This window comes from Cyprinodon variegatus, unplaced genomic scaffold (genome assembly GCF_000732505.1).
Source record: "Cyprinodon variegatus isolate N-32 unplaced genomic scaffold, C_variegatus-1.0 Scaffold184, whole genome shotgun sequence".
Taxonomy (NCBI): Eukaryota; Metazoa; Chordata; class Actinopteri; order Cyprinodontiformes; family Cyprinodontidae; genus Cyprinodon; species Cyprinodon variegatus.
Genome location: NW_015150637.1, coordinates 856,299 through 880,422, shown reverse-complemented (window position 1 = coordinate 880,422; position 24,124 = coordinate 856,299). Strand labels below are relative to the sequence as shown.

Genomic DNA, 24,124 nt, shown 5'->3' with positions numbered 1-24,124 from the left:
TCATTGATCTGAGATGAAGCAGGCGGCAGGGATTCCTCTCCTGGTGTCTGCAGGCTCCTCCCTGCTGAATTTTACTCCGCTTCAAACAAGCAGGTGATGTTACAGCAGGTCAGAGAATGAATAAAACTGACCCGTTTTGTGCTTTTCTCTCCCCTCACAGTGAGCACTTGTCCTGCGCTTTCACCTTCTTCCTGCACGGCGAGAACAACGTGTGCACCAGTGTGGAGATCAACCAGCACCAGCCCATCTACCACCTTACAGAGGAGCACCTGGCCCTGGCCCAGCAGGCCTCCAGCCCGTTTCAAGGTTGGCATTGGAAAATTCTATGATGTTATTTCATATTGGCTTTTTTTAGTTGAAGATTTAAGACCAATACTGCACACTAATCTCTGATAAATGGTCGGATCGTCATTGGGTTTTTCAGCTTATCTTACCTTCATTTGACTCTTAAGTTGAGCGTTGAACCATTATGTTTAGAAGCATCACTTTGCTACAGATCATTCAAACTTTTACCAGCTGAGGTCAGATTTCTGAGCGGTTAGCGAGTGTTTTCTTTAATTTCATGCATGGTGACTCCTTTGGAATTCCCCATTTCGATGTAAAGGCCAGCAAAGGCGTTGGTCAGATGAGGGTAACCACAGTTTCCAGAGGAAACGTCACATTTGCATGTTTTTAACCGGGTTTGAAGCTGGATTTTTGCTCGGGGCTTTTATATAATTGAGCCATCAGAGGAAAAGTTAGAAAATTAGACCGCGTTAATCTCATCCTTCTTCTACATCTAATTTGAGCATTTGACCTCTAAATGTAACAAGCTTTTTCTCATCTGTTGTGTGCTAAAATGTAGAAACATCCAAAATGTCACCTGATGTGTTTAGAGAAGCTTCAATCTGGCCTATCGTTTGTCCAGGGCTGATATGTGTGTTGTTGTTTTTTTACATATACATGATGTTGGGATAATGATTGTATTCACATTATGTTAAAGTATTTTTTAATCTTTTAACTATGTCAGAATGATATTCCTTCATCAAATCAGGGACAAAGTGGTGTTTACTTGATGCATGTCTGGTTAGTTGTGTTAAAAGGTTAATCTAAACGCTATCAGGACGGGTGCTTGCTGTGTAAAAGCTGGTTTTATCCCAATCAAGTGGGTTTCTGTATTGACATACAACGTTAGCAGTGTTGGAAATGTTAGTTGAATTAACTAGTTATAGTTGATGGTTATATTCCTGTAGAAGTCAGTAATCAAAGGAACAAGTTACTAGTAAAAACAACTTTACAGTTACTTCTTATGATCTAAAGCCGGGCATACACCGACCAAACCGCAGGGTTACATCGTACCCACACTGCCCACACTGCACGTCTAAAAACCACGTCGGACTCGGCTCCGTAGTGAGGTTTCTGACGCACTTTGCTTGCTTGTTGAGTGAAACTGCATAAGCTACAAAGACAGTGCCTTTAGTTTATTTTTTGTGTTATTTGGAAAATAAAAACAAATTTTAAAATGGTTTTAGCAAGAAAGTCCACCTCGTAGCATCTTCCTTGCAGTCGGTTCTTCATGGTTCTAATCCTAGTTTTAAATATTCTGTAGCAGTAGACCCATGCGGACTGAGGGGGGAGCAGTCACCGGCAGTCCAGCCATACCTCAATGAAGTGGGCCAGCTTATAGAAAGACTTCCTGCTGCTGTTAGTAGCACCTCGAAGTAAATATAAGCTTTTTTAGGTGGTAAAAATAACATAAACAACAATATGTAATGGCAAAATTTCACTGACGATTTTTGATATTTTATAAACTGTTTATAAACAAAATAGTGTAGTGGTCAGAACATCCTCACTTTCCTTTCTACATGAAAAATACACCATCCATGTGTTTTAACCAAACCCAATGCAGTGTAACACCTTTAAATATATTCTTGTGTATTTTAGCTGGTTTTATGCTGACTAGGGCTGGGTAAAAAAATCGACTTAATCGATTTTGAATCGATTCCTTCCCTTAAATAAGCAGGAAAGATGTACTCAAGATGACTTCAAGCCAGACAGCTGCAAATATAGCCAATAGGTTAAATGAAGACATTAAAGGAATAGTACACCCAAAACATGATTAGCCTTCATTTTCTACTCACCCCCATGCTGAACAACACTCTGGAGTACTTTTTTGATATCTCAAATGCATCTGGAGATCTGGGAGGCTTCTTGCTGTCTGCTGACATTCAAATAATGGAGGTCTATGGCGCCCGAGGCAGAAAGGTCCATAAAAGTCCACAAAAAATGTGTCAATATTCCTCCATACTGCTCGTCCAATGTATTCCAAGTGTCCTGAGTGGGTAGCATCCAGAATTTACTCAAAACGAAGTCATTTAGAATGTTTTTAGAGCATAAACAGCAGTGTATAGGATTTCCTAAAAGCGCGCACATGCGCGATCACGAGTCTACGGAAACCGCGGCAGACCAAACCAGATGAAAGTGCGCATTCAGCGTCTGCTCTTCCAATAATGCAAGCGTAGAAGAAGAAATGTGCTGTTTACCTGTGCAAAGAAAGAAACAACGAAAGAAAAATGTCTGAGGACTTCAGTGTTGAGGAAGAGCATGAGTTCTTTGCCGAGCTGAATGCGCTGGTTTGGTCTGCCGGCTTCCGTAGCGTCGTGATCGCGCATGTGCGCGCTTTCAGGAAATCCTATACACTACTGTTTATGCTCTAAAAACATTCTAAATGACTTCGTTTCGAGTAAATTCTGGATGCTACCCACTCAGGACACTTGGAATACATTGGACGAGCAGTATGGAGGAATATTGACACGTTTTTTGTGGACTTTTATGGACCTTTCTGCCTCGGGCGCCATAGACCTCCATTATTTGAATGTCAGCAGACAGCAAGAAGCCTCCCAGATCTCCAGATGCATTTGAGATATCAAAAAAGTACTCCAGAGTGTTGTTCAGCATGGGGGTGAGTAGAAAATGAAGGCTAATCATGTTTTGGGTGTACAATTCCTTTAACAAATGGAGGCTGACCAGAAAACACCCTGTAGTTGTTACAGACAACGCTGCAAATATGGTTTGTGCATTGAAGATAATGCAGCTCATGAATGTCTGCTGTGTCACGTGATACATGAGTATTTTGAAACACAGTTGAACCACTATCATTGTTGCAAAAACAGATTGAATCGAAATGAATCGATTTAGAACTGTATGAATCAAAATCGAATCGATTCAGGACTTTGGCGAGGAGGAGTAGAGATCATGGTTTGGATGCAGTGACCGTCTCCCTGCCAGCTCCCGGATCAGCTTCTCTGATTGGTTGATATTTGCCATTAAGCGCTAAATTCAGATTTTTTTTTTTTTTTGTTCGAGTGCCTGATGTTAGACAGGGGGAGTGGAGGCCTAGTGGTTAGGGCATAGAGCTTGCAATCCTCAGGTTCTGAGTTCAAGCCTCGCTGCCACTGTGGGTCTCTGAGCAAAGACCCAACACTGCTCCTCGGGCGCCCCACAATGGCAGCCCACTGCTCCCCAAGGGGACGGGTGCAGAGATTTCATTTCGTTGCTCTGTACTTGTGACAGTTTAATCACAATAAAACACCGGGGAATTTATTTATTTATTTTTTTTAAAGTTGTCCCCGATGCATAAAATGTTCCAAGTTTCACTGCCAGACTGTCAAAACACGTTTGGCGTGTGGCGTTGCTCCCAACAATGAAGGTGACGATGCTCCTTTAACTGATTTTTTGCTCAAAGAATAGGCCTCCAGGTACATGCAGTTACTATTGATCCTTTTATAAACCAAATAATGATTCATTTTCTAAGTTCTAAGTTGCTCTATATTCAGTGAAAAGTAAAATAAGTATTATTTTTAAACCAGTGTAAGCAGATTAAAGGAATAATTGCTGATTCTGATCTCTGATCAAGTGATCCGAGCGTCTCTAAGTGGGAGATGATCTCTAAAGGTGTTGGTTTGGTGTCTTTAGTGTCCTTTTCTCCACATGGCACCACTTCAAGCAGTCAGCTTAGGTCACAGTGCCTCACAAACAGATCGGTGGCGTGTAGAATCCAACAGAAAACACAGACCCACCGTCATGGCTGTAGTCAGGGCCCACTCTGGTAAATACCAGAATTACTAGTAATTCCCTGAGGAAAGGCTCGTAGTAACTGCAAAATAAGAACAGGCTGCATGGGCTGCCTTGGCTGCTGCTGGTGGAGATAATGCACATATAATCTTCTGTCAGGCTGATTTTCATTACTGAATGGCTCTCAGCCAGCGTGAAAGTAAAGCCTGCACAGTCGCTGCTTTAGATGATGTTGTGGTGTGGTTAGAACAACCTGCAGCTTTAATGATCTTCCATCACTCCTCTCCCAGCCCTGCTCTGTAACTCACCACTATTGCCTGTTTGCATTCTCTCATTTCCAATCAGTGTGATGACTCATTTACGCTCTAGACGACTCTTATGACGAATGATAGACTCTCTGAAATCGATTCTTTAATATAACATTATTTCTTAACTGTAACTCAGCTTTTCTCTTGATTTTTGTGTCAAATGTGTTAGAAAAAGCTCTTCAGTTATGTTGTATATTACATCATACAACTTGGTTCTGACCGCAGAAAATCTGAAGCTTCATGTGAGAGACAAACTGCCTGTGATTGGCTGGTTTTCGGGAAATCCTTCTACCTTATTCCTGATTGTGGGGAGTAGGGATGGAACGGTTTATGGAAACCGTCCGAACCGTTCAGTTCGATTCGTGTGTGTTGCGTTCGGTTCATGCGCTGCTCATTTCTCGTAGGCGAAGCGTTTACACTCCAGAGCAGAAGGTGGCGGTACTGCGACCAAAGCCAACCACCAGTAGTAAACAAGAAGAAGAAGAAGAAGCGAAGCAGCGTAGCCGGGTGTAGCAGAAAAAAAATCAGTTGTTGTGGAGAATTGTGTGGGTACGTGGTTCATTTCTACAGGAGTTGGAAGACGCGCCAGCAGCACTTTATAGGTCTGCTGTATGGGACCACTTTGCATTTAGAGTGACCTACGATGACGGCGGAAAGAAAGTTGTGGATAAAAGTGCAACAGTGTGCAAGCATTAGAGGTGAGTATTGGCATGAGTGTTGCGATTCGATACATGTCGCGATACTTGGGTCACGATACGATATTATCACGATATTGCAGTATCACTATATATTGCCATATTTTCCCCAGCTATCAAAATCAAATGATGAGATAAAACAGCAAGTGCTGTATATTTTCATCAGAAAATATTGATTAGGTATTATTATCCATGTTGTTTGGGGTTTTCTTCCACTGTGACTTCCTCAAATACAGATTTGGTGCTGCACGCACAGTTAAAGGGCTCCACAGCGCTTTCTGCCAGAGTGGTGGTGCAGAGGTAGCCCATTTTCCTATCAATGTTTTATGTAACCATTTTTTTTTTTTGAAAATCGATACTAAGAAGTGAAAGATCGATATTATATTGGGCAGCCGAATATCACGATATATCGCCAAAACGATTATTTCCCACACCCCTAGCAAGCATTGTGCAACACGTTTTGTTTATGCTAACAGCAACATGACCAACATGTCAGGCTAACAATCAACATGAACCGAACCGAAAACCGTGACCATGAAACCGTGAACCGAACTGTGGATTTTGTGAACCGTTCCACCCCTAGTAGCGAGTTACATTAGCAAAGCATCTTAGACAGATTTATTTTGTCATTTTGTATCGTCAAGTGTAAACAAAAAGAAATTTCAATTAGAACATCTCTCTAGACAACTCATTTTTTTAAACTGCAGCCTTGATAAGATAAGCAGCAGTGTTAAAATAAACATTGTTGATATTAAGTCACTATATCTAGTTATGGAATGCCCATCATTCATGTTTGCTTGGCAGCAGTGATGTCAGACGGATCTGGATAAGATCTTAGCATCCAAATGGGATTGTTACCCTGGTGGAAGAGGACCTGATGATGGAGCATTAGGGGCCTGCTGCCTGGGCTTCACCCAGCAGTTGTTGTTGAGCTGCTACTACTGCCTCCAGCTGCTGAAGCACTCACTTCTCCTGGCTCAGGGGAGGAAGAGGATGATCAAGACGATGCTGTAAGGGTGGTAGCCCCCCTGGGTTGAAGAGGCTGATGTGGTTAAAGCAGCAGTGGTGCCATCGACAGGTTTAGCAGCGACAGACGATGTTGGAGTAGGTGTGGAAGCCGGAGGGGGCCGGGAGGAGCCGGCTGGGGATTTTTCAGCATTTGGCAGGGAAGCATTTAGAGTGCTCTCCTCATTTTCACCTGCAGAGGGCTGTGCTTCCCCTCCAGATGCTGAAGATTGCCTGGGAACAGTCTCAGAGGAGCATCCATTCAGGCTAAGCTCTTTGTTTCTATCGGTGCGGTACAGCACCAGCCCCTCCAGGCTAATGGCATTGTCCGGTATTGCTGGATGCAGCCAAGACTCCGTCAGAATGATGGCGCAGCAGTAAAATACCTCCTTCTTTGAAGAGAGTTCCAGTCGGAGATTATCCATTTTGTTTTCCAACAAGCAGACGTTTGAAGCGGTGGTCTGTGTGGATCTCTCTTTAGCTTCGCGGTTAGCCCCCCTCTATAGCCCCGCCTTTTCCGTATCATGCATCACTTCCTTTGTCAGTTATTTTCCACTGATTGTTCGGTTTACAAACGTGCGTAGCACTCCGCAGCTTTTTAAATGGTCAAAAATGTCAGTATTTAAAACATTTTGTTAGTGTAGCTCCAGCAGACGTTGGAGATCATAAATGCGGGTTTGACGTCTCGTTTGTATCGTTCTAAGTGGCATATTTTGTGAAATTGTCGAGAGGAGCTGCTCTTAGCCGCTGCCTTGGAGCGCCGCCATGCCTAATGATGTTCTCTACAACAGATCAGCTCTGACTTGATATCTAAAAGCCATCTCTGTCATCAACTGACAATTTTATGGGCATAAAACTTTCAAAATGGTAATGGAGAGAAGTGTTTTACTAAAACACGCATGTATCACCATAAATTGGGCAGTTTTACCTCGATAACGATAAATGCTCCGGCTCCACTATCAGAAATAAAATATCAGAAAATGCAACTGATCTATTTATTGAATAAATCCCATCACATATTACTTTCAATTAAATTTTAAAGTGTTGTACCCATTCAAGTTGAAACATTCAACAATGTCTCACTGAAAAGGAGAAAAATGTTTCCTCTGTTTTCTTGCAAACGGTTTTGCACATCTTTGAACTCAACAGCGTGGCTGTGCTGCAGGTGGTGGAGGAGGATAGATTGGTTACTTTGGGTGATTCTCACAATTTTAAGACAAACTTTTAATTTTGTGTTCTTTTGCTCAACAGCTATGGCATAATTTTGGTGCCCCCGAAATTAGGGTGCAGTGAGAGCAACATGCATCATTAAACTCGCACAAAAGCAATTTTTTTATACACTTTTCTATTCTCTTTATATTTGTACTGACCAGCTTTACTGCCTTTTTAGCTGCACATTGATGAGGCAGTGTTTAAAAACCAAACATCAAACAGAAAACGCTGATGGCCTCTTTTTCTTCTTGAATCAGACTTCATTTAACTTTAGAGCCATATTATTCACTATGATTATGGCGCTCTAACCATCACATGAGAACATTCGCTCTTAGAAAAACCCTTTGCAGTGACGCTGTTTTTTGCATTGTAATGCATTATGGGTAGTACTGATGTCTCTGCCTACAACTGTAGCCTAAGTGCAACGTTTGTCTCTATCACATTAAGGCTGATTTATACTTAGGAACCAGGTTGTCTGCGTGAATGTCCCAGTGAGCGCAGGTATGCCCCGCCCCTTCTGCAGACACTCTGATGCACCTCTCCAAAATTGTGGGTGACCGCAGACAGGAGGTCTCTGATTGGTCAAATCTACATCCGCTCTACATTATGCGTATTTCCTGTTTGGTACCTTACCGGCTTGTTTTGTAGAAAACGACTCGTAAAGATGGACCAGCTAGAAGATCGAGGTGCGCGAGAACACTGGGACCCTTTTTCCACCTGGATCTCCGCTCTTATTCACCCTCATGTCCCTCCGTTGTCACACAAACTTGCCCCAATTTCCTCACCGCCTCGGCCATATATAGACCCACAGCTAGTTCCTGATTTCCCTCTTGCATTGTGACGTGGAATAACATAGCGCAGACCACGCTTCAATATTGGGCATAAATCAAAAACATCTGCGACAAGCTCACTGTGACACACTGCTGGTGGAGTATAACCAGCGTTTTATGCTTAGAAGGTGAAAGTAAAGGACTTTAGTGTTTATGTTTTTAATGACTCATTATTCTTTGCATTTTGGAAAATAGTACTGTTGACAATCACTTGTTGATTTAAAATTTGAAAGAAGAATATAGTAATAAACTATGATCTCCTGTTATATCTGTTTCAGAAAGGAGATTTTGAAAATCTATACAGTAGTAGCCATTGGAAATTTGATGTGTCCTTGGCTGCTTCTCTACAATTCCTTTTTAAACATCTAAAATATTCTTTTTGTCCTGGTTTTGGATCATTAAGATGTAAAGAGGAGCGTCATCTCCTGGTCAGACCCTGTAATTTAGTGAAAGGGGGGGAGTCAGAGTAAAGGAATATGCACCCCCAGAAGGCCAGTGGCTGGAAGTTGGATGGGATTTCGCTGCCATTCGGCTGGCTTTTGACTGGGAAGGGCGAATTTGAATGGCTGCTACTGTATATGTTTTTAAGCCCCAGCTTAAACACTGAGATTCTGTAAGACTTGTTCTAAATGTTGAGCTTTGCTCTTTTTATCCATAATGAGTGAAATAAATTGGATGACATGAACCTCTGTGGAAACTCATTTCCAGATTCAGTGATTCAGCCATCTTTCTGTTAACTCCCTCAGAATAATAATACAGATCACTTCCTCCATTCACCATCTCGCTGTCTGTAGAGCCCCCCAAGGCCAGATGATGATGATGATACCCCTCAGTTAAAGACTACAGCCTTCAGAATAAACTAAATGTCTAATGTAATATTTAACGGTTTAGCTTCTCCTTGAATCAGATTTTTTCTCCCGAGTCACCATGCTATAAAATACCCATTTATGGAATAAAGACGCACAGCTGATAACGTTGCTACTCTGTTACTCTGTGTTATGGGGATATTAAAATAAACAAGTCGTGCTAATGTAGGCTGGGAGCTTTTTGAGGGAAGGCTGAAGCAGGTCTGAGTGTTTGCAGGTGAGCGTTTTCTCTGCCGCAGTGTCTCTCCTCCTGGCTAACCAAGCGTAGCTATGAGGAAAGGCTGACATCCACTCCTTTTCATCCATCAACACCTCATACCTCCCCCTCCGCTATCCCTCCTCACCTCTGCCAAGCTTGGTTTACTGTGCGGCAGAGCGCCCCGGCATACGGACCTCTCCAGGATGTGACCTCATAAAAGGGCGCAGAGTGAATGTAATGAACTCTCAGCCCATTACACTGATCTGAGCACATTTGACATGTCTTCAGGGAGCCTGGGATAGACTCGCAGGCAGGGAGAGAGAGGGAAAGGAAAACTATTTTCAAACTGTGTTTATGTTTTGTGGAAACAGGCTTCAACTAAAATGCATGAAAGAAATCAGGAGAATTTTCAGCTCACATAAGTTATCGCAGATAAAGACTAAAAATTTTATTTTTTAATCAATGACCCACAAATCATGATTCACATTCTGATAAAACTGTAAGACTCAAAGCTACTTTGTTCTAATTCAGTATCAGTGATGTGAAATAAAAGTCACAGGTGGTTCATTTCTGCAGAGCATGAATGAGACTTTCAGCACCAGAAAAGCTTAATTGGAGCAAAGCACAGTTTGGTCACTTTTATGTTTTATCCCACAACTATTTTCAACCTTTTAGGGAATCCCAGATGTAAGGAAAGGCTTATTTATGTTCTCTTTCTAGAACAGCTTTAAATTGATCATTGTCAAAACCACCAGGGCTGCAACTAATCAAATGATCGCGATCAATTCATATATTCATTACTTTTCTGATTTATATGCGTCGCCGCCTTCTGTTCCAAAAAAGACCAAAGTTTCCAAGAAAGGCCATGGGTGGTAACAGGTGGTTTCCAACTTCTGATTTGACTTATTTATAGTAAAAGCAAATACAAAATAATTACTTCAAATGTGTTGCAACTTAGTCGAAAAAAGTGTTAAAAAAAATCCTTTTGCCAAACCTTCTGTCCACACGAACAATCCAGCAGCACCCGGTGTGTTCTTAATTACTCAAATTAATGGGAGGGGCTAACAATTAACGTCATCTAAATAAATCCAGATATAAAAAATGAATTACAAATTTTGGTTCCAAATTAACTAAAATATGTTCTAACTACACAAAGAAAAAAACTAAATTGGTAGAAATTACAAACTAAAAACATGTTGCATAAATGGCCACAACAATAAATAAAGAGATAGTTTGGGTTAGGGCTGCAACTAACGATTAATATGCAAATCGATTAATCTGTCACGTTTTTTCGATTAATTCATTGATAATTGGAGAGCCAAAGGTTTACGAAATCAAACCAGTGGAAACTAAAATTTTTTGTAGTTAAAATTTTGCACTTTCTTTTTCTTAAATGCAAAATGTTCATATATTTTATTACAATTTTGATATACTTACTGCTGTCAACCAAAGGCAAGTCTCTATACTCCAGTGAATGATTAATCGATTACTAGATCAGTTGATGAATATTTTAATAATCCATTATTCACTATTGCTAAATTAACTTTCCTCAATAAGAAAATGTTTAGGACTTAAATAAATCTTAAATGAAATGTGAATGCTAGAACCATGTAAGAGAAACCTAATTCAATGCTCACAACACTAAGAATAATAAAGTTTTTTTTTTTCCTTATTCAGATATGTACATTTGAGCCTAAATATTTTCTTGGTATTTGATTAATATCTTAGATAACTTTACAATTAAAGGTTTAATAATTTGGTAGAAAAAGGTGCTTAAAATGTTTTGCAATATAAACCTTTCATATCAGTCAATATTGATAAATATTGATGAGTATTTTTCCTTTGAAATAAGGACTGGGTTAAAAAAATATGAAGTCTATAAAGTAACCTTATTTAAACATAAAGTTTAACCTTTAAAACAATTCAGCCCTGTTGGCACATCCTTCCTCTGTTCTTTCCTTTCATCATTTACTTGCCCCTTCTCCCTTACCTTCCTTCCTTCCTTCCTCGCTCCTTGTCCTCTTTCCTTTGTTTAATCTACTTTTTATTACTTTCCTTTCACCTATACATCCTTCCTTTTGTTCCTCCCTTCCTCCATTTACTTGCCCCATTTCATTACCTTCATTCCTTCCTTGTCCTCCTTCCCTCGTTCCATCTACTTTTTACTACCTTTCTCATATACATCCTTCCTTTGTTCCTTCTTTCCTTCATTTACTTGCCCCATTTCATTACCTTGATTCCTTCCTCCCTCCCTTTCCTCTTTCCTTTGTTTAATCTACTTGTTACTACCTTCCTTTCACCTCTCCATCCTTCCTTATTTCCTTCCTTCATTTGCTTCCCCCTTCTCCCTAACCTTCCTTCCTTGCTTCTCTACATCCTTCCTTAGTTCCTTCCTTCCTTCATTTACTTACCCCTTCTCTTTTCCTTCATTCTTTCCTTCCTCCCTCCCTTTCCTCCTTCCATCGTTTAGCTTAGTTTGCCTGCTCAGTTTGAAGCTAACTCCTCTCCTCTGCCTACATCTCCCAGAATAATAATATATTGATTATAATCAGGTGTCCATCGCGATATGTCTTGATTTATTGCGCAGCACTGGTTAACTGGTTTAAACACACTGATTTTGTACAGTTTATGGCTTAATTACTGCTCTGGGTGGCTTGTTCTTTCATTATATGTCTGGTTTCAGACTCTATATTCCATAAGATTAGTTTAACATGGTAAGATTATTTCCATCTGTTTAGCAGAATTAATTGTTTTAGCCCTAATATTCTTTTATTTAAAACATGTAAAAAATGTTGGTGTGATATTTTCTCCTACATCGTTTCAAACAGAAAGTGTCACAGCCGCCTTTTTCAGTCCAGTAGTCTTAAAAAAAATCCCTCCTGGTCAGTTTGGCAACAAGCTGTGTAACCATGGTAACAGCTATTTTGATGGATGATGTACAGCATGGTGATCATCAGCCGCTTTGCCAACATTACAGCTGGTTTATATGTTTGCTGTAAAATATCTACAAGCTCTTTGGGGATCAGAAATGGTCTCTCACTTGTAGGCAGTCGTTTTTTTCATGCGGTACGCGTCCAGAATGGGTTCCCTGTTGTGCTTTAGTGGGCACCTCTCAGTCTTACCTGGAAGCAAACTGTGATTGCTCCTGGACAACAATCAGTCTTCTTATTTTTTCTCACAGCTCCTGTACCGATGCGGATCGTTATAGTTTCCTGACAATTGTTGGTCTTTACACTGTTGCCTGGTGATTTAGCCCAAGCATTGAACGTATGGTCTCACAAATCAGCCATAGTTACCCAGACAAACATCCAATACAGAGTTTTTTCCTTTTTTTTTTCTTTTAACATTTTTACAGAAAAACCAGAAAGTCCTAATATAACCTGCTGAAAACAGTCATGGATAGGGGAACAGAAGACATCGCCTGTTCATCCAGGACAACCATTCCCTCTACTAACCCCCAATTTCAGAGACTTAGACGGGTATGGGGCATTGCAGACTGATTCAGTTTGCTTGTTTTCTAAGCCAAAACAAAGCTTTGTTTTTGGTCCTGTACTGTATAAAGCCTGGAACTCAACGCTATTTCTGACATTTTGAATTGAAAAAGCTTCCTGGATGGGAAGCAAAACGTCTTCAAACTTGGAAACAAAGTCCAGTAGATTGTTTTTTATCTTTTTTGGAATCATGGATAAATATTTTTGACTTGAAGGAAACCATCTAAGTCATCAGTTAACATGTTAATTAGGGATGTAAATCATCTTTTTGACGGCCCAGTGTTGTGCCGGTGTTTTTTTTTTTTTTATTAATTTTCACAACATTGCAAATTCTATCCTGATTCATTATTGAATCAATTAAATGTACAATCTGCAATATCATATCACCATCTAACAAAATCAAAATCTCTGGCTTAAAAAAAAAAAAAACTAAACAAAACAATGGCAGCGTAGATCTTTCACTCTGAGATTTCCAAGCAATGAGAACGGTCAGGTTTTCGACTCCAAAGCTGACGGTTCCTATCATACCCTTATTAAAAGTAGTAAAGTCTGTTTCTCATTGGTTCATCGCTTATTCTTGATGAATTGAAAAAAGGTGATGTATGATTAACAGTTGGACGACTAGTGAAATGATGTCACTGCTGCTGCACATTTCATAGTTCCCAAAAATAAAAGCATTGCTTATAAACAGCACAGCCTGCAGTGATCTTTGGTTCAAAATGCAAACTGATGGTTCTCAGTCAATGTTCACTGAATGAAGAAAGAAAAAGGTTTATGAATGATTGTTCAGCGTTCAGTCTGATCAACCAAAACAAAGCAGTTCCAGTCAGTAAACAAAGTTCTCTTAATTTTTAGGGTTTTATAGTCCGTCTGCTTTAAGCAGTGGTTCTCCAAATGAGGAGCATGCCCTCTAGGGGTGGCCCAGTGTAACTGCAGGGGGGCCTGCCACAGACAAATTGAGTAAATGACCAATTTTTAGAGGTATTTTATAACAAAAGTGCTCGCTTGCATTGATGAATTCTGCTTAAATAAAAAGTTGATATTAAGATGATTGCTTTAAATGTGGAAGTTTGTCTTGATTTAAATAAGATTTGTTGAGTTTTAAAACAGGGAGGCAGAGGAAGAAGAAGAAGAATTCCTCCAGGCTGAATCCTCCTGTAGACATGAGAAAGAATTATTCAAATAAAAAAATATTTAGAATCTGATCTAATTTATCTACCATACAAAATGAAAAATAAGTTTAAAAATAATGTTTGTAAATAAGCCAGAAAACTTAAAATTCTCACAACTTATAATAAAGACAGAGTCAGTTCATCTAAACCAGTTTGTTTCTAAATATCTGCAATAAATGAGTCCTAAGTCAGTTTTTAAAATTAAAATTAAAAGTCTTTTATGTTGCGTTAATTTCTATATTAGACGTCCATGATCACGTCTCAGGTTAGCAGTTTAAATCCAAGCCGTCCCCACATGAAGGAGCTTTTTTATTTAGATCTTTTCCCTGTGTTAATGTTTAATTGGTCAGCGCTTTCAGCTGGCGAGGAACACATGTCAGCTTTAAGCGTATCACCAATAATAATAAAAAATGTAGGAATTAAAAGATGAAGGGCTTTGTGCCTCTTCTACGCTCCTCTGTCATTTTCCTGTCTTAAAACAGCTTTGTTTTTTTTTTCCCTCCACTCCTGCTACTGGATCAATATCCAGGAACAGAGCACATCCAGTCTGATAATGACAAACCAGAAAGGCAGAGGGGGGGGGCAGACAATTCGCTCTGGAAGCCATTATGCTCCTGCTCCACATTTCAATGCATATTCCTAAACAGTTGGAAATGAAAGGCCATGCGTGTCCCCGGCTGAGATGCTCACATGTTTGCATTATGCATGGCGTTAAATGCAACAATCTGCATGGGCTGATGGAGGAGAGGACGTTTATGACTCCTCTATATTCCTGCTGTTTGTTTTTCCGTGCAGGGAGTCTGAAAGTACGGCTCGCTTTGGATACAGATCTTGGTATTCGAGAGTTAAATTAAAGCTTTCGTTTCTTTTCTTCTCTCCCCACCAGTCATCCTGAGTCCATTTGGCCTGAAGGGAACGCTGACCGGCCAGTCGTTTAAGATGTCGGACCCCCCCACGCAGAAGCTGATCGAGGAGTGGAACCAGTTTTATCCCATCAGTCGCAGCAACAAGGACGGGGCTTTAGACGATAAGTCTGAGGTTCTGGACTGGGAGGATGATTCTCTGGCCTCTGTAGAGGTCCTTGTCGGTGAGTTTTTGTCTTCAGCTCTTTTTTAACGCGTTCAGTTCTGTCGTTTTAACGTCCGGTCTGCTTGTGATGGGCTAGGCGGAGTGCGTATGGTTTACCCAGCCTGCCTGGTGCTCGTACCCCAGTCAGACATCCCCGTCGTGGCCCCTGTGGGGTCCTCTCACTGCACTGCCGTCTACCCGGGTGGCCAACAAGTGCCTGCTTCCCAGCGAGAGCCTGCCATGTCACTGGTGACCCTCACCCCTCCCACGTCACCAGAGGACGCTCACACAGGTAGCGGGGCGCTTTCAGAACTGCCCCCTTTCAGGGTTATCGTCTGGTCTTTGAACCCCTGGTCTGTTTCTGTCTCCAGTCGACTCTCATTCGGCCCAAAAGTGGGTTAAGATGCCATCATCGTCAGATTCTTTCAGCGTGGACAGAACGAGTCACCACGGGGGGAAGATTCCTCGCAGGATGGCCAGTCAGGTGGTGGAGCGTGTCTGGCAAGAGTGCAATATCAACAGAGCGCGGAACAAGTGAGTATGCATCCGTCTGTGCCGTACCACGCCGATTTACCGAACAGAAATATAGAAATTAAACATCTACAGGTGCAGTGATCGCCATTTTAAACTCTCAGCTCTCTGCCTCCACTTCAGATTGGTTTTCTCTCTACTGACGAATAGTTTCCTTAATCTTCCTTAAATCTGATTTTTTTCAGTTAAAGTCTAAACCAAAGAAAAAGAATATCATAAATGGTGGCATCTCTTGGTTTGGATCATCAGGCAGAGCAGATCTAAAGTCCGGACCAGTTGTTAGTTTTGCTGGTTGGAGTATTTCTGCTACGTTCAGACTGCAAGCAGCAGGAGAAGCAGAAACATGCGCGTTGCTCCATTTTTGATGCTGGTACAAGTTTAGTCCTGACGTGCAGATGAAGCATTTTTGCTGCTCAGTGGAAAAGTGGGTCTGATGCGCGTTGGGCGGAGCTTCCCTATCCTTTCTTTGCCTGGAACAATGGCAGCTATATTTGCTTTGATCAGTGGTAGTTTTTAATTGAGAATGTCCAGCTGAAAACATGGTCAGTGCAGTCAGTTCATCCAGATTACCATCCTGCCTTCAAATATTATTTTGCTGTGGGAGTGCTCTTTCACTGGGAATCCCATTCAACAGCAGCCTCTGGCCCAGACGCCTCTTCTCGGTTTGCCGCTACCGTTCGCAGCAGCTGGAAGTGGATGTTAGCGTTTTTACACGTACGCAATCCAAACTGCAGGCACCAGAATAATAAAAGCAAACATGTTTTGCCAGCAGATTTTCAGCATTTTAACATAATTTAGACGTTAATAAACTGTTTCGGGGGAGAAATCTTATCTCCCTGCCAGCTCCCAGATCAGCTTCTCTGATTGGCTGATGTGGCAGCTCCAGCAGCTGCTGCTTTCACGGTGCTTCAGTTGCTCAGAGGCTCGTTTAAAACGCGCTGCAGGACCTTTTTCTGCGCCTTGATGCACCTCAATCATCGACTTTGCATATGAACTAGCTGCTCCCGCTGCCTCTGCTGCTTTAGGTGTGAATGTTGCCTGATACCAACTTAATCTTTCATAAATAAAAAAGATCTCATACTATATATCGTTAGTCTAATTCGGTAGTTCCTTTTTTTTCCTGGCACCCCATTTGATGCCATCGATCCATCAATCTGAGAGGCTTATCAGCAATTAATAGTCCAATAATAACAGATATCTAAAAGCAGTCATTTATTTAACGCAGCAACATGAGAACTGTCCCTTTTAGAGATAGTTTTGTTCAGCAGTAGACATAATAACTGACATATTCTAGCTCCGCCCCAAAGTCTCTTTAGTTTTGTTTTTCAAGAACTGACTTTTTTTTTTTTGTTTTATTTCTTTTTTGATTCTTTGGGAACCTTTTTGAAATTCTTCTGCTTGACATTTAGAACTGATCTAAAAGCTAAATCTGGAATGTTGGTGGGTAGTTGAAATAACGCTGCGAACAGTTTGTTCCAGTTTGGTGTAATTCAGCTTCGGTGCCTCAGACACCCTGGGATCCGTTACCCCTTGACCGAGCACAGAATGCCAGCTATATTTAGCTTTTGGCTCTTCAGCCCAAATATTGTGACTCCACGCATGGCGATGCAGCCGCACAACAAAGCTTTGCCCAAACCGGACCTTATGCCGCAGAAAACCTCTGAGTCACTTTATATCTTTATTGTTTAAAGCTTTGTGCTTCATAAACTCTTTAAACACATTAAACACACGACATGGATGAGGATCTGGCTGAGCTGTGCTGTTTTTCCTCTTCTCTTCTCTCAGGCGGAAGTTTCCAGCTGCGTCCAACGGTACCTGTGAAGACGAGGTGGAGGCCAAAGTCGGAGCCTGGGATTTTGTGGTGCCTTCCCAGAGATCCTGCTGTGGCTGCTCCAGGTAGGTAGCAGCTGCACAAAAAGTTTTCACACCCCCTTTCACCGTTTCACTTATGTTGTATTTTTTATTTTTTTGGGTTAAGTAATGATTATGAAAATTAAACCTTTTTTTTATTTTATAAACCAAGAGATGTGGTTTTAATTTATCAAGCCCTGAACATGCCGAATCTGATTTTGCATCCGATCCGACAGAAAATTGTGCCGAACGAGGTCGTGGCGTTAAGCGCTCAGTGAAAGTCAATGGGGATGATCACATTCGACGTGATTTTCTGCTAGAGGGCTGTTTAGGTCCGGCTGAGATAGACCCCAGGTCTGTTTTAGTCGGACTACGCAGCAATTCAGCTGCAATTTCATCTCCAAGATACAATCTGCTAATCACACTAATCATACACTGGGATTTTGGGGGTGGAGCATCGCTTATATAGTAACTGGGAGAGACCGGTGGAAAAACAATGAATGAAACATTAAAAAAATAGAATACTTTACCCATGATAGGGGTTCAGGAGGACAGGAAATGGATAAAGTAGTGATCCTTTTTGAGCCTTGCAAAAATAACAAGGGACAGAAAGCAGTTTACAATCTCCAGATAAATCTCCAGATAGAGTAAAATAGTTATCCTAATAGAACCTCCCCCCCCAAAAAAACAAGGAGGGGCCGACGGAGCAGGTAAGCACAGCTTATCATTCCGCACTCTTTGAAAAAAAAAAAAAAAGAAATGCTCGTACAAACTTCACAAGTCTCTGAGAATCACCTCTTTGCCTAAGTCAGCATAGAAACCGTCCCTCAGCGTTTTTTCTGTTCTTTACACATAGCTGCCAATAAAAGACATTAAATTATTATTTTTTAAAACAAGGCCTTAATTGACTTTGAAATTCATTAAATGTGATTATCAGGGCATTTAAAATGCTTTATTTAAAAAAAAAAAAAAAAGTGTTTGCGCTGAACTGCTTCCGGTTGGTAAAGCCGTATGTTCGGTTCAGAAGCTAAAGGCAGAGAAAAAGCTAGAGGATGCGAAAATGCTAATTTCAACAAAAGCGGCTGGAAAACGAGGAAGTCGGGACATGGCTGCAGCTTGTTGATGGTAAAGATGACGCAGATGTTGCCATGTTATATATGTATGTTATATTAGAGTCACGGGTCCTTATTAAAGGCATTAAAATGATTTCTAAGGGCATTAAAAAGCATTCAATTAGAGTTACTCATTCATATATAAACCCTGTTTTAATATAGGCCTATAAAGATTCTCTATCTGTTCTGGTTAGAGACGCTGTTTCTGGACTTTGCTTTATATCGATGAGGGTTGTTTTTATTTTTTATTTCATAATTTTAATAATTTTCCAAGTCAAGTCAAATGTGGGAAATAGTTGTGGCACAGAGACATAAGAGGGAAAACTCTGTGCAGATCTGTTCACCCTGCCTAGTCGGAGCCTCTCTATATGCAGTCAGTGTGACGTGGAAATTAAATTGGGTTGGAGATTAAAAAGTCGTAACAATCAGTGTTTTCAGGTCTCAACTCTGAGTAAAATCTGGTTAACACGCCTCCTTTAGAGGATTAATAGAAAAATAGCATTCAGTGTTTAATGCTTCTTCGACAATAGAAAGAGAAAATCAAATCTTTTTTTAGTGTGTCTGATAAGCTATTGCTTAAAAAGGTTTGTGGTGTTGGAACATCACAGGGGGAAACAGTTGGCAGCCAGTCTGTGTTTTCACAAGCAGGTTATTCTTCATATTTAACGATTAATCGGTATTCAGGCTCTGTGACATCATAGACAATGATGGTTCATCCTTTATTAAACCAAGAGTGGAAGTCTTTACTGGATTATTTTTTCTCTGTCAATAAATTACTCGTCTTAGCATAAATCTTTAGAGTAGGGAGAACGTGTCTAAGTGTGCTGGTTCGTATCGTCAGCTGTTTTTGTGTTTCTCTTTGCTGCAGACATAAAAACGTAGCGAAGCAGCGCCCGGGCGGCGCCCCGGGCCAAACACAGTCCACGGCTCAGGCCTCCCAGCCTCCAGCCAAGCACAAAACTGGAGGAGAGAAGCCGGAGAAAGGAGAGAAGCAGCCCAAGAGGCCGCAGACGCCGTTCCATCACCGCAGCTCCACCAGCGAGGAGGCCTCCATGGAGAACGAGGCGGCGGTGGGCCAGAGGCTGGCCCTGAGGGGGCAGGACGGGGGACGCTTCCGATCCTCCGATGTTAGCAGCCTCACTAAAGCCACGCAGCTCCACGGCGAAGCCATCGGTGCGGGGCCCTCAGAACAGTCCAACTCCCCCCAGCCCCCGCCACTTAGCCCCCACCCCTGCGAGCGCAGTGAGGAGTCAGGGGAGGCCATAAAGAACCCTTCCACCCCCAACAGCCAACACTTTTACCAGCTGCCCCCAGAGCCCTGCCTGGCGGGGGCGAAGGGAGGCAGCGAGGAACCCGGCGGCCCCGAGGGCATCAGTCAGCACTTTCACTCCCATCCAGGGAACTCGGCTTTCTCCGAGCCTCCTGAGCCCACCATGTACGTGGGAGCAGCCGTCGACCTGGAGGACGACGGCTCCCACACACCGTGGAGGTTATTCAACCTGCCTCGCAGGAAGGAGGCGGAGCTACCTACGCCGCCGCTGCCTGGAGACAAGCTGAGGGACGAGGCCGCCGCATCGCAGGACCTGGTGTCGGTCACAGAGTGAGTGTCAGCGTTAAGCTTTACAGCCAGTGTCTCCGTCCATTACTACATTCCTCTCACTGTTTCCATGGTCCCAGGCCTTAAGGCCGATTTATGCTTCTGATTCATAGCCTCTGCAACCATCAAATCTGTCTCTGTGGGCGACCACGCCCCATAAGGTTCTGCAACCATCATCGCGCACCTCAAAAAAATCCTGACTACACGTCAGACAGTCGTAAACTCGCACAGACCTCAAGCGGAAGTGCGCAGACAAAAAGCAGCCGTGATTGGTCCTTGGTATGCCTTTCCGGCTGTCTGTGTGGTCGTCCTTCTCGATTCGGTGCCGTGGCACGCCATTTTTAAAAACAAAGGAACAACTAAAATGGACAAATATGACGAAAGGTTAATCGGTCTTTTTGCCAACTCCATTAACAGAACCTGTTCCTCTTCGATGTCTAGCAACTCTAGATCCATCTACTTGACCGTGATATCTTGCAGACGCGCCATGGTTGTTTTGGAAAATAAACACTCCCTCCGGCGCCGCCGAAGTTCTCGAATAGGCTCCCTATTGCACTTTGGCGGGAAACTGCTGTACGTCCCTAGAAATTCCAGACCGACGGTGCAGAAGCATACCAGCAAAACCAGACCCAAGCGACATTTGATGTGTGCGGATGCAGAAGTATACTCTGCCCTTTAGACCCCCCCTCTTTTTAGGCGCTTAGTCTGGTCCATCTGTAGCTTTTTGACATCATACGTTACGTCCTGTAACCTGTAGGGTCAATTCTGCAAAACGCTCTAAGAAGAAGCTGCTGGTGAGGAAGCGTAGCTGGAAAGAGCAGGTGTTCGGCATGTAGTGGGAGGGATTACTGTATCAGCAGGGTTCAGTCGTCCCAAGGGCCCAGCTGTTCGGACGGCCCTTTCTAGCGAGCTGTAATCCTTCCAGCCACAGACTCTGAATGGCCTCTAATCTCCTGCTCGGGCCACTGCACACACCGCCTTACATCTGGGCCGGACCAGCATGTCCAGCAAAAAAAAAGATGGACAATTGATGCATCAGCTGGCTCAGTCCCTGCTCTCCATTCCTTCATGCTTCTCTGATCTGCAAGCAGGACGCAGCCGTAGATCCGATGTTGAGAGCGATGCCACCACGATCAGCTTCTAGATGTGTCAACGGGTTGTTTTAAAAGCTGCAGAAATAGGATTGAGCGAACATGCTGCATGGATTGGAGCTCATGGCAGCTGTCAGAACTGTTTGCAGTCGGTGACATTTATGTTACTGCATGTAAACATGACAGCAGCACTGACATATGCTATAAGATACCATCTGTTCCCTCACAGGACTCATCTTGTAGAGCGGTCCTCCATAAACTAGACTATTTAGCAGTTCTTGGTCAGAGATCCGTAGAGAAATGAACTGTAGATCAGAATCGGCTGCTTTACTTTTGAAAGTTTCCATCTTATTATTAAATGAACTAAAAGAAAAGGCATCCAGCTCAAACTGCCAACCATCCTCTTCAGCTGAAAGCTGTTATTGGTTGAACAAGTTCAGAAGCAGTGCAGAGAAGTGAAATAGTTTTGATGAAACGTCTCCATTTAATTCAGGTTGGGGAGAAAAAACGAGAGCAAGACTTTCAGCAGATAACAGGAAGGTTTTAATGCTACTATTGCTGCAGTTTTACCCCAAAAACATCAATTTATCAATAAGTAATAAGAACTCAGAGGGGATAATTTCTTATTGGTTATAGTCCTACAACATTGGAGTTTACATTAGGAGTTCATCCATCTTTGTTTCCCCCACAGAGTGATGTCTACATCTAAAATGCCACTAAAGGTGTCTGAGGAGCGGCTTCAGATGTATAGAGCCAGGAGGAACCAGTACTTATCTGCTGCCGTCACGGATGGAGACCACGAGCCCGAGGTGGACCCCTACGCCTTCGAGGAAGGAGACGTCAAGTTCACATTCTCCAACAAGAAGGATAAAGGGGCGGGAGAGCGGGAGCCAGGCAAGAAGAACAAGGTAGGGGAAAAGTTCTCACTGCTGCGATGAGGTCAACTTCACCGTTCATTCATTACATCAGTATTAGCATCGCATCGCGTCACTTCCTCGTTACAGACCACTAAACAACTTTATTTAGTGCGAAGAAATGATTGAATGCATAAAAGCAATTTTAAACATTCCTTATAGTAGAAGGACCATCTTCAAAACAATGTAAAATTTACAAGACTGAACGTTTTGGACTCCAGGCCAGTGTTTTTTGGGTTTTTTTTTGTGGCTGTAAGAAGAGGTTATTATGCGGGTCTTTAAAAAAAGTAATTAAATTATAAATTTTTTGATTAAAGCCTTAATTGGCATCAAAATTCTTTAAATGGGATTATCGTAAATCCTCTAATATAGGCCGGGGCCCTTATTTCACTCAGGTACATCCTGGTCCAGGCCATTATTGAAAGGTGGTGAGAGTTGGAGGCAGGCATCTATTTCTATTTGATCAAAACAGACTACCAGTGGAATGAATAAAAACAAGATTTTGTGTCTCTTTGAAGCTATAAAATACTAGGTTCATTTATTGAAAAAGTACAGTTACCATAACGGTACACAGAACATTATTCAGACATCTTCAAGCAGCTGCAATTTTTCTGCACGGCAATACGAAGAAAAAGACAGAGAAAGCAATCTTGGCCAAACTGACCTGCGAAACAAAGTAAAAAAAAAATTAATGGAAACTGTTTTTTCATCACAGCAAAATTTTATTTGAGGCAGACTAAGTGGAAGTAGGCTACCAGTATCATATATTTCAAGGGAAATTCAGAACATGAAGGCCAACGAAATTGTCATTTTAACGCTGCCTGGTTACCACCAGACCTACCGGTAATCACATTTGTCTTTCAGATCAGAACGATTGTGTGGCTGGTAATACTTCCCGCAGCAGGTGTCGCTTGACACAGACATTTTTGATTTATGCTCAATATTGAAGCGTGGTCGGCGCTATACGTTGTGGGTCTAAATACGGCCGAGGTGGAGAGGAAGTGGGGGCGAGTTGTCCGGCGTGGTCGTTTTTTATCCGTCTCGTTCAGTTTGTCGACTCTTTCTATCAACAAATCTTTTGTTTTGTTTGTTTTTGCGCTGATATATTCCTGTTTTTTTAAGAGCAGCGACTCTTTCATGTAATGGAACCAGAGACTTTATTTGCTTGAGATCTGGAAGGAAACGAGGTAGAAAATAGGCCACTGGCGTCCTTAGCAGCACAGCAGTAAAAATAGCTTTCCTCCTGGATGTGGTTCTTTGACTGGCCGTGTTTAAACTCAACAGGAAGCCATTCCTCAGTCACTATTGTTAGTATTTCCCAATGCAGCAGCGAATCAGTTTCTCCCACTGTTTGATCGCTCCCCTTCCTCAGTGGACTCTGATGGCTCTAGCTCCAGCCTCCTCAAGGAGATCCACTGATAATCTAATTATTGGTCAGACCTTCCACCTTAACACCACAAAAGGATGCTTTAATATTTGTCTTCCTGTGGGTCTGGTGAATACTTTCTCACATTTTCCGATCTTAAAGCAGCACTTGATGGAGCACCAGTCCATCTGATTTAGGTGGCATCTGTACCTCTGCATATATGTTGGTGTTTAAGCAAATACATGGATTCCTTTTCTACCCCAAGTTTATATCCAAATCAGTGTTTGTTCACTGGAAAAAATCGAAATCTAGATTATCTAAGATAAGTCATTTTTTCTTAAAATAAGTGCATTTGTTCTTGAATTGAGAAGGTAACAGGGACATTTTGCCAATGGAACAAGACAATTTACATTTAAAATAAGAAAACACAATCGCATTGTCTTATTTCAAGTGCATTTTATCCAAATATCTTATTTTAAGAGTAAACTCATTCCGTTGGGAAATAATCTCATTTACCTACTTTAAATAAGGGTAAATAGACTTAATTTAAGAAATTTCTAATTATTTCTGGATCATTTTTCCAGTGTTCTCTTTGCTCTTAAGCGGAGGTCTTAAACAGGGGATCCACGACCCCTAGGGGGTCCACAGAGGTACTGCATCTGGGTTGCGAAAGTTTTGGTTGATTAGACTTTTTATCTATGTTCCCCCCTGCAATTTTTTCCACTATTTGAAATGTCTTTAAATCCACATTAACATGAATTCA

General features: G+C 42.0%; 1 protein-coding gene across 2 annotated transcripts in view; it reads left to right on the top strand.

Annotated features, from left to right (window-relative positions):
• The window catches only part of med13 (mediator complex subunit 13), a 117,812-nt gene that overhangs the window by 66,245 nt on the left and 27,443 nt on the right, over nt 1-24,124 (top strand). For both annotated transcript variants that reach the window (XR_001481346.1, XM_015379019.1), the window contains exons 4-10: nt 161-306; nt 14,718-14,918; nt 14,997-15,191; nt 15,271-15,433; nt 17,216-17,326; nt 19,262-19,993; nt 21,773-21,989. Coding sequence is in view for 1 of the 2 variants with exons in the window: in XM_015379019.1 (XP_015234505.1) it covers nt 161-306; nt 14,718-14,918; nt 14,997-15,191; nt 15,271-15,433; nt 17,216-17,326; nt 19,262-19,993; nt 21,773-21,989 (1,765 nt within the window). In the remaining variant the exon portion in view is untranslated. The remainder of the gene's footprint in view (nt 1-160; nt 307-14,717; nt 14,919-14,996; nt 15,192-15,270; nt 15,434-17,215; nt 17,327-19,261; nt 19,994-21,772; nt 21,990-24,124) is intronic.